The sequence below is a fragment of the Alosa alosa genome, chromosome 4 (assembly GCF_017589495.1).
Source record: "Alosa alosa isolate M-15738 ecotype Scorff River chromosome 4, AALO_Geno_1.1, whole genome shotgun sequence".
Classification (NCBI taxonomy): Eukaryota; Metazoa; Chordata; class Actinopteri; order Clupeiformes; family Clupeidae; genus Alosa; species Alosa alosa.
The window spans coordinates 21,256,753-21,267,238 of NC_063192.1; the positions used below are offsets into that span (position 1 = coordinate 21,256,753).

Genomic DNA, 10,486 nt, shown 5'->3' on the forward strand with positions numbered 1-10,486 from the left:
TTAAAATCCTTTGATCTCTTATCTTAACTTGAACTGTGAACCTACATTCCATAGCACTTGTATGCTGCTATGACACACACACACACACACACACCTGACACAACTGGCTCTAACACTTGGTCTAGTCGCTCGCTCATAAGATGACTTCCGTTTAACTCTAAGCTTCAAAATGGATTTGTGCACTTTGTTCATCGGCATCTCATTAACGGTGATAAATAATATAATCGGTCATAAAAATATAGCGTGACAATAGGAGCAAATATCTTCAACAGACAAAAGGATGCCCCGCACTCAACTGCGGTAAGCAGAACCACTACGAATAAAAAAAGAAAAGCAAAGTCTTATATCAGTTTCTTTTATTTCAAGTCTTTATTTCAAGGGGCAAGTCTTTATCTCAGTTTGGCCCTGATAGCCATTTCATAAGCATGCAACACTTATTTACAGACTGCATGAAATCTCATAGCCAGTCTGAAGGAATCATCGTAGACTGCACAAATGTATAGACCACACTCAATACATCACACGTGTCCAACTAGACCTTGCGATTGAGAAAACAATGACATCCCAAAATCACACATTAAAACAATGAGCAGGAGAGTAGCCTAGTTGAGTCAACAAACTCTCATGTGGATTTATAAATCACAGGCCTATAGACAATTACAAACATACATACACCAATGTTCACTGCATCTAAACGTATTACTTAAAGAAGTGGTAATGGTCCAACTTGTAGTGTTTATTTTTTTAACTAACATCCCCAAACTTTCCATTCTAGCTGTAGCATCACAAGACACAAGGCAATTCACAGTCTCTGTTCACTTCCCCACTCCAACAACACATCAGTTATCCACTAATCTACAATTTTACAATAAATAACTGGTGGATCTCCTGTTTTTACACATCTACTGCTCAATAGATACAGCAATGCTTGAGAAGAGCTGAGGTTTGGTCTCAGGTGAAGGTATAAAGAGAAATAGTGAAAAATAAAAACCTTTGATGTAATTTTACACCTTAACAGACGAGGTCTTGAGCAGACAAAATGACACGACTTTTGTAGGCACGTGGCCAAAAAGGTCGAAGTCCGAAACAGAAGCTGAAGTTTATGGTGGCTGACTATGAACATGGCGCATGGTGAGACGGTCTTCTGGGCTAGATGTTGGCGACTCTGGCAGTATCCCTCACTTGACGCATTCCGTACAGCCACTTGATCACCCTGGCGTTCCTCTCGATGACCGAGATGTCATAGGGGTTGCGCTGGACACGTGGCGTGTCGCCTTCGTTGTCGTCACCGTCCTCGTTCTCTTGGGCCTGGGAGCACTCGGAGGCGGGTGCGCTGGCGCTGCGGAGGCGGGAGACGGAGGCGATGTCCGAGCCAGCCTGGGTCAGCTCCTCCAGATCCAGATCGGCCGGGTCCAGGCCACAGTAGTTGAAGAAGCGCTCCAGGTCGATGTCGGCGCGCGAGAAGCAGTCGCTCACGTCGGACTTGGAGCGCCTGAGGGAGGGGCGCTTGCGGGAGCTGGTGGAGGAGAGACGCGTGATGGACGGGCAGGGGGACGGGAGAGGAGAGTTGGCACCGACCTGCAGGAAAGGACTCAGGGGGGAGGGCAGCGGTGGCACTGGGGCAATGCGTGTGGGCTGTCCAGCAGGTTTGTCGCCAGCAAGGGACGTGGTGCACTGGGGAGGAGCAGGAGGGGTGGTGGAGGAGTTTTGAGAGGTAGCTGAACCTGGCTGTGGAGGGATGGGGGCAGTCGGAGACATGGGTGAGGGGCACCCGTTGGAGTTTAGCTGGAGAGTTGAGCAGGGTTGGCCGGGGTTGGTGGCCCCAGCCATGACCCCTACCACTGCTTGAGTGTTACTCAGGGATAGTCTAGCTGTGGGCACCAAGGGGGCATTTTTGGAGGCCATCTGTGCCTTACGGAAGTACATGAGTTGTGCCTGCGACTGTGGCTGTGCATGGTGGGCCATTGGCCTCTGCATTCGCATCTGCATCTGCATCTGCATCTGCCTCTGTCCAGGCATGCGGCTCTGCAGGGGGACCCGCATGCCTTTCCTCACCTGTGCCATCTGTGGCTTGACATCCACCCTCCGCACAGTCACGGCGGGAGCCCCCTGTGACCCGGTGGTGTCTGGTGCCACCCTCAGCAGGCTGCAGAGAGAGGAGGAGGCAGGGGATAGCGGCTCTGAGGGGGTAGAAGCGGTAGACATGTCAGGGGGCAGTTTATCTGCCCCTGTACATAGGGTAGAAGCGGCGGGCGTAGCGGTCTCACCGCAGTTCTCATCTCCACCACCACTGCCACCTTCGCTGCTCTGTGAGGAGGATGAGGCAGCAGCCATCTGAGAGGCTGGGGGTGATGGAGGCTCATCCACCCCATTGATCAGGTTTGTTAGGTGCTGCAGGTCTAGCTGGGGTCCCCCAGAGTGAGTCCCAGGGGTGGGTACCACCTTCCGTATGGGCTGAGCAGCCGTCTGAGAGGCTGGGGGTGATGGTGGCTCATCCACCCCATTGATCAGGTTTGTTAGGTGCTGCATGTCCAGCAGGGGTCCCCCAGAGTGAGTCCCAGGGGTGGGTGCCACCTTCCGTATGGGCTGAGCAGCCGTCTGAGAAGCTGGGGGTGATGGAGGCTCATCCACCCCATTGATCAGGTTTGTTAGGTGCTGCAGGTCTAGCTGGGGTCCCCCAGAGTGAGACCCAGGGGTGGGTACCACCTTCCGTATGGGCTGAGCAGCCGTCTGAGAGGCTGGGGGGGATGGAGGCTCATCCACCCCATTGATCAGGTTTGTTAGGTGTTGCATGTCCAGCAGGGGTCCCCCAGAGTGAGTCCCAGGGGTGGGTGCCACCTTCCGGATGGGCTTCTGAGGACTGGGTTGAGATTGGCCAGAGCTGTGGGAAGTGCACATAACAGGCAAAGCTTTGATTGGTTGAGCCTTTGAGACGGCCCCTGGTTGGTTCTTGACATATTTAGCCTTGTCGGCGGCTAGGCGTTCCACGGCACTCTGCTTTCGGGCATCTGGTGAAGAGGAGAGGGGCAGGGGGAGATCCTGGAGGTCCTTGACCTGGTAGCGCTTCGGTGGCACAGGTGGTGGAGGAGGCTTTGCCACCCTCCTCGGAGAGTGCCCTAAGGCGTCCAAGGACATGCCCGAATATAATGGTAATGGTGGTAGGACTGAAAAGCTAGGACCCACTCAGTATAAGGTCATCTCAACATCGGTGGATAGACAACCAGGCCCTGTTACACAAAACAGACACAGACAGTAAGCAATGAGAACAACTCCCAAGCCAGAAGTACTTCTGCTGAAACTAGGGCTGCTCGATTATGGCAAAAATTATTATCACAAATATTGAGATCATGGTTATTAAACACGATTACTCAGTGATTTTGGAACCATCATCCATTTTCAAAACTTTATTTTTTGACAATGTGACAATTTTTAATATATAATCCAGAAAAAATACATACAAAAATATATATACATGCACACAACAACTCATGACAAAATGAGAGCATTGTTCTGAAACTGAATGTAGCAAAATAATCATTATATTTTGATTATGTTGTTTTCATAATCGTTGGAAGTCATTATCACGATTAATTGCACAGCCTTAGCTGAAACCATCAAGACACTCCGAATGGTATATTTTGTACATGGCAGCACTGTTGCGCTGTGTACAATTGTATAGAAAACTTGCGCATATATATATATATATATATATATATATATATATATATATATATATATATATATATATATATATATATAAAAAGGCTCCAAATGTTTTAAGCAGAAAAAAAGAAATCCTTGATATGCAAACCTTTTTTGTGGTAAAATACACTCAGTTCCTTGGTGCCTTCTCACATATTTACCCCAGTCTCTATACTGAGAAGCATGTGGGCCAGCTGACGGAGGGAAAATCCCATTCATAGCACAGAGACAGATAGAGATGTTCAAGAGCTGCCCATTAACTAAAAATACCACTCATATGGGCACACGACTGACTGACAACAAACAGCAGAAATACAACCCACGCCCACACACTAACATCCATCCACACACACACACACACACACACACACACACCCACACACTAACATCCATCCACACACACACACACACACACACACACACACACACACACCCCTCACATCCACACACCTGTCTGGGACTAATAGTGGCCCTGAGGGTCTAAATAGGGCTTTCAGTTGCCTTTGTGTGTCTCTGGAGATGCTATCTCATTGTGATGGCTATATGCTTGTTTACCACCATCCTCCCCTTTTCTCCCTGTGTGTGTGTGTGTGACCACAGACCGTTTCTCCAAACAACATCCTAGCATGACCGCACACGCTGAGCTGCTGGCTGGTAAAGAGCTCATTCCCACACTAGTACTTCAGTATGCATCTCAAAAACATTTCAAAACGCATAACACAGGGACACAATAATAGCCCAGATAAGCTGTCTGAGATGTGTCTGCATTGGGAAACCAATGTGCTTAACAGCAATGACTCCCAGTAACCACATCCATTTGGAAGAAATGAAATAATAAAGATAAATAATTCTTTGACTAAACTACACACACACACACACATAAAACTATAAAATGACTGACTAAAAAAGCAATAATCAGAAGGGTGATGAGTCTTAACTCAAGAGTTTCTGTTTCTGTTTCACTCTCTGTGTAAAACTGAGTAACACGACTTTGGATCAAAGATTTCAACTGACAGCCTGACTTTCATTTAATCAGGTGCCACTCCAGTGATTAATTACATTTTTTGTCTTTCCTTCTTTTTTGTGCGCTTGTGTGTCTCTGAGTGTCAGTGTGTGTGTGTGTGTGTGTGTGTGTGTGTGTATGTCTGTGTCAGAAACACAACTATCCAGCTCACAGGCGGTTATAGACAGTCATTCTCTGTGCGAGAAGTGGTGACCTGGGAAAAGAGTTCTTCCTTGCCTTCAAGATATTTACATTCATTCGTTCTGTTATTCATTTTCATAACTTTAATCACTTACTAAGACTTTGTGTCTCTCTGTCTCTGCTCTCTCTCTCTCTCTCTCTCTCTCTCTCTCTCTCTCTCTCTCTCTCTCTCTCTCTCTCTCTCTCTCTCTCTCTCTCTCTCTCTCTCTCTCTCTCTCTCTCTCTCTCTCTCTCTCTCTCTCTCTCTCTCTCTCTCTCTCTCTCTCTCTCTCTCTCTCTCTCTCTCTCTCTCTCTCTCTCTCTCTCTCTCTCTCTCTCAATAAGACAGAAACACTCACATATGTGACTAGGGCACATGAAGTTCCCAATCCAGAGCCTAAAGGTGGGCAGCTGTGAGCCTAAAAAGACATGTCTGTCTTGCACCAGATGCTAGAGCCTCCCAATCGAATCTGTCAAGTCATGGCAGGAGCCTGGAGGTATTGTACTGTTATCACAACATAATTACAGGCTGGGACATGAAGACTCACGCCACCAAAGCCATCAGGCAAACAGAAATGAAAAGCCAGCCAGGCTATGCACTCTCTTTCACTTTTAGAGGCATTAAAGCTGCACTGTCTTTTTGTTTCTGTTTGTTTAGAGACATTAAGGCCACATTCTTTTTTCCTTTTTTTTGTTGTTGTTTGTTGAGAGGCGTTGGTTAGTTGTCCTCGCACACAGACGCAATCATACACAAGATTACTCACTCACTCACACCAGTTTCAAACAGCGACAAAGAAAGTAACAAACTTACCTGAGAGAGACTCTTTGTGCTGATTTTTTCTTCAGAGAGAGGACTGAGGCTCAGTAGTCCCCTATCCTGGGAAACACCGAAGAGACACAAGCACAGGGAACCACCATGACACGCAGCATGTGAGGAGTGTGTGTGTGAGAGTGTGTCTTGGAGTTGAGGAGCTGGTGGACTGCCCAAACCTGTTCTGTCTGCTCTGTTGAAGTGCTGCTCCCGCCTTTTTCAACCATCTGACCAATGAGGTGCTCCCAGGAAGTGAAGAGCTGCATCAGGAAGTAAGGAGCTGCACCAGGAAGTAAGGAGCTTCCAATGTCATGTGACCTGTTTTCTCACCTTGCTGTGTGAAAATCCAGCCCTGTGCCCATAAGGCATAGGGTGGCTTTTGTTCTGGCTACATGCAATGACATTCAATGTCAAGGAAGGGAATCTCTCAAGAAAAGCTATCCTCATTAGAACCAGTTGCCCTGAAAATAAGGATTGAATATTGAATATTGACAGTCAGGTGTAACATACTGTATTTTGAAAAAATTAATCTGATTGAAAGCTCTATGCAGGATTTAGACTATACAGAAACACAGAAGAAAAACAGATGACGTATTACAAGGCACACTGATAGCAGCAGTACTATAAATGTGGTAAATAACAAAGATGTGTGTGTTTTCTATATGCATGCCACGGTACTGACACAATAAGTTATTTGATCTCTAACCTTAGGAGCATGCAGCCATGCATGAATGGGCTTGTAAAACCTTTATTAAAATACTTAGCTGATCACACAATTCCCATTAATTCCTCTTTGAAATTACCACCTTACACAAGAGTTAGACAGTTAATATGATGCTTACTGCCATGTGCCATTGCACTTTACAGTGTGGATGGATACATATATACTTTTATAAAAGATGTCTCATCAATGCTGCCCCCTAGTGATGACATTAAGGAATGTATCTTTAACTTCAGTTGCCATACCACACACCACCATGGTGTAAGTAATTTACACCCTTCTAAGGTGGAAATTATATTATATTATATATTCACTTGTTTCAAATATCACATGTTTTTGTGGATTTGTAAACATCCAAAGTCCCATTCAGCAGATCAGTAGGTCATATGATTACAAGTGTCTGACAATTGGACCTATTTAAAGATCACCTTCTGTTTTTACTGCCTTTTTACAGAATCAATCTGTTTGAGCAAGGAGGTCCAAATTACACTTCTTAAAGCCTATTGAGATCCAAAGGCCTTTTTACAGCATCATTCTGTTTAAGTTAGGAGGTCTGGGGGTCTATGAAGATCTAAAGGCCTTTTTACCTTCTTCTTTCCAAGAAGAATGTCAGCAATAAGAAACACTAAGTTTCCTTAACACTTCTTAGCCTGAATAAACATGCACAAATAAAAATTATCTAGCTCCACAAAGTTCTTAAAAACTGAAGGGAGTGTAATTTATAGTGCTGTGTGTGTGTGTGTTTATCTACTATAGCTGATGGCTTTGCCTGTGTGTTGACATCTCAATGGAGCAAAATAATTCAGTTCCGTTCTGTGGTGAAGGACTTCCTCTTTTGCGGTCCTCTAACAAGACCCAAATGAGTTAAGCAATGACTCACAATGGTTTGTGTTCAAGTCGTTTATTTCCTCTGGCTTCAGACGTCACACATGAAATAAACTTTTTCATTTTTTGCTCACAATGTCTGGAAAACAAAGTTTGATTTCCTAAAAAAATCCTCTTGTGAAGTCTAAACACAAATATGACCACATATAAAGCGTATAAAAGCAGAGCCCAAAGAGCACCCAAGAGAGTATATAAAAATATGCTTTAGAGCCAGGAGTCGTCCCCTGGAGACTCGCAGCTCATCTATGCACACACACGGAAAACGATGAAGTTCATATTTTCACCATAACATTTTTGATCACACACAGACACACACACACTCTCTCTCTCACTCAGGAAGACTATAAAATGGAGACAGACACGCTAAAAAACAACTGCTCATAAAAGCATCATGGGTGATTTTCACGCCCTCTCCTGGGGCCGATGCAACAGCTGGACACTGCCTCTGGTGCTGCTGCTATGGACCCTTTCAAGAGAGTTCCATTATCAGCATCATAGTTGGCCCCACAAGACTTCCTTTTTAACATTCCATATGTTATCTTAACGCAGAGGAAGTAGATTGGGGCCCAAATAGAATGTTCAAGCATTGTTTTTGTTTACCTTGTTGAAAGGGTCAATATGAGCACCAGTCGGGAGTTCGAGAAGGCTGTGGGCTGCATTCCTGGACTAAGCCCCCCCCAACCCCACCCCATCACACATACACACACCACGCCATCTCCTGAGCCTCGCCTCAGTAGTATAATGCACTTGGGCTGGGCTGGGCTGCTGCACTCTGTCCACGCGCCTCACACACACAAAACGCTGAGTGGTGCCATGGTCAAGGCAGTCAATCCTTCTCTGTGCTTGAAGGTTACTGGCTGAAAGAGTGAATGTGAGGACAGGAACAGATGGAGCTATTGATCATAGAAAGATGGAGATATTGATCATAGAAAGATGGAGATATTGATCATAGAACTTGTCGGTGTCAGGAAATGCTCTCAGATCTGACAACATGGATTTTCCAAACAGAATGTGTGGCCTGTTTCTATTATTTGGTCCTCTTTATTATAAGCTAGCACTGAAAGACATGAAGCACCTTAAAACAGGATAAAGAGGTGGCATCATCACCTAAGTACTGCTGCTTACTTCATCTGCCCCAAGACTCTATGAGGACTTGTCTGGAGTTATGCATTGCTCGAGTTATACTTTGTCACATGTGTTGAACATGGTTTGGATAATCAAAAAGTGCTTCAGTTTAGTCCCCTTGGTGAGTGGGTGTGAATCAGGCTGCCCTGTGGAACTACTGAAGCTCTTCTGTCTTCTGTCAGGTGTAGATCTCCTGTCAATACCTAAATACCTACTTGTAATACAAAGAACAGAACCTTGAGATACTGTAATTCTTTGATTCAATGGCTTTTCCCAAATGTGCTGTTTTAGAATGAGTGTTTTGTTAGGGAAGCTCTTCAGACGAGGAAAAAATAATAATAAAAAAGTAGTTTGTTCCTTATTCTCAGACAGCGTTACTACAAAGTTATTCTCACTTGACAAAATGTATCTCCCATCGCCATGGTAACACAAGCCCTCTATCCTGTGTGCAAAAAAAGTGCCTTGACAAGCATAGACTTATGTGGAAGCACTGAAGGTGTGTGTTTAATATACTGTACAGCATATAATCTGAGTTGATGCTCAGAGAGTAACTAACTGCTTCATATGTGTCCCTTTATTTTGAAGTGCATGGACAGCCTTGTGTACGTATATCATATATGTGTGTCCATTCTTCAAGTTCAGTCAATGCCCAACAGTGACTGCAGTAGCATCTCTCCTCTGTTAAATCTGAGAGTTCTCTTTAGATTTGTAAAACAAATTTCACTGTCTCTGCCAACCAGGAACCCAGGAAGACAAATTACCATTTTATTCTGATTTGCATGATGGGCTGGAGAGTTTATTTGTATTGTGTGTGTGTATCTGGAGGTAGAAGCTTCTAGAAACCACTAGCGCCAGTTGCTCAGCTCAGGAGAGGATGCAGTTCTTGTCTTTGTCTTTGGCGCTAAGGCTTTGAGTCCTCCTCCTCCTCCTCAGGCTTCCCCTCAGCCCTCCCCACTCCTTCACTGCTCCCTCTTCCTCCTCCGCTCCCTCCTCCTCTTCCTCTCCTCCTCCCTGGCCGCCCTCCCCCTGACCCGTACGGCGCAGCTGAGGGGGTAGTGGGATGGGTTGGCCGAGGAAGTAGCCCTCCTCCTCGGAGTCGGAGGACGAGGAGCAGGTGGAGCAGGAGTCTTCGTGCCGATAGTGGGCGGCTTGGAGGGTGAGGGGGTTGCCCGGCCGGTCGGGGCTCTCCATGGAGGTGCCAGCCATCGCCCCACTGACCTCTGACCCTGATGCAGAGAGAGCCGTTAAGCCCCAGCGCCCTCCAGCCGAATCCAGTGGGTGGCGGTCAGGCGGGGCGTCCCGGGCGCCGCTCCGTGCCCAGGTGGAGGGGGGATTCAGATGGTACGCGCCCGCGGCTATGAGTGCCCCTACGCATGCTGCGGTGGTACGAGCCGTCTGGGGAGGAAGAAAAGCACAAGGTCAACAACAGAGTGAGGAAGATGGAGAGAGATGGAGAAAGACAGAGAAGATGGAGAAGTTTTCCCTTCATGTAACTAATTATTTTATAACTTGATTTTTTTAATTACCATTACAAGTTATATTTTATGCTTTGGTGATAATATACTTTCAGTCATGATAATAAAGTTGATGTTTTTTTAATCAAATTGAATTTAACTGAACTGAATTCAATTGAGAGAGAGAGAGGCAGGGGAAGAGAGGGATGGAGAGATACAGAAAGTGAGATAAAGGAGGCAAACAGTGAGCCAGTGCTAATGAGTGAGAATTATAGAAATGAACAGAATGTATTTTCTGGTATGTCTCAGAGAGAGAGAGAGAGAGAGAGAGAGAGAGAGAGAGAGAGATAGATAGATAAAGAGTGAGAAAGGGAGACAGATAAAGAGAGAGACAGACAGACAAGTTGAATCAGATGGTATAAAGGGGACCACTTACCCAGCAGGTCCATGTGAGGTGGGATTCCCTTATGGAAATGGAGCCTCCTGCCAAACCCTCCCATGGCCTCCTCTTCCTCCCTCTCATCCTCTTCCTCCTCTCCCTCTCCTCTCACCTCCTCCTCTTCCTCATCCTCTTCCATCTCCACAGAATAACTGCAGCTGATTGG

The 10,486-nt window shown here is 46.0% G+C and overlaps 2 protein-coding genes across 3 annotated transcripts in view; both read right to left on the reverse strand.

The window, feature by feature from the left end:
* Positions 1–339: 339 nt before the first annotated feature.
* On the reverse strand, positions 340–5,849 carry fam110a (family with sequence similarity 110 member A). Of its 2 annotated transcripts, XM_048242273.1 has the most exons (3): positions 5,697–5,849; positions 2,839–3,227; positions 340–2,574 (listed from the first exon to the last, which is right to left on the reverse strand). In XM_048242273.1, exons 2-3 carry the CDS (start codon positions 3,133–3,135, stop codon positions 1,150–1,152), a joined length of 1,722 nt encoding a protein of 573 aa, XP_048098230.1. In that variant the 5' UTR covers positions 3,136–3,227; positions 5,697–5,849; the 3' UTR covers positions 340–1,149. The 2 variants fall into 2 exon arrangements, with proteins under 2 accessions (XP_048098230.1, XP_048098229.1); XM_048242272.1 differs by having other exon boundaries at positions 340–3,227.
* Positions 5,850–7,319: 1,470 nt separating this feature from the next.
* The window catches only part of prickle3 (prickle homolog 3), a 55,916-nt gene continuing 52,749 nt past the window's right edge, over positions 7,320–10,486 (reverse strand). Inside the window, 3 exon segments of the mRNA XM_048242271.1 lie at positions 7,320–9,730; positions 9,732–9,822; positions 10,318–10,486. The exon segment at positions 10,318–10,486 is cut by the window's right edge and continues 209 nt beyond it. Of these exon segments, the coding sequence (XP_048098228.1) occupies positions 9,292–9,730; positions 9,732–9,822; positions 10,318–10,486 (699 nt within the window). The 3' untranslated portion in view covers positions 7,320–9,291.

What these genes read in the sequence shown, in the direction of transcription:
- fam110a (XM_048242272.1), bottom strand. Translation starts at nt 3,135, where the DNA reads ATGTCCTTGGACGCCTTAGGGCACTCTCCGAGGAGGGTGGCAAAGCCT.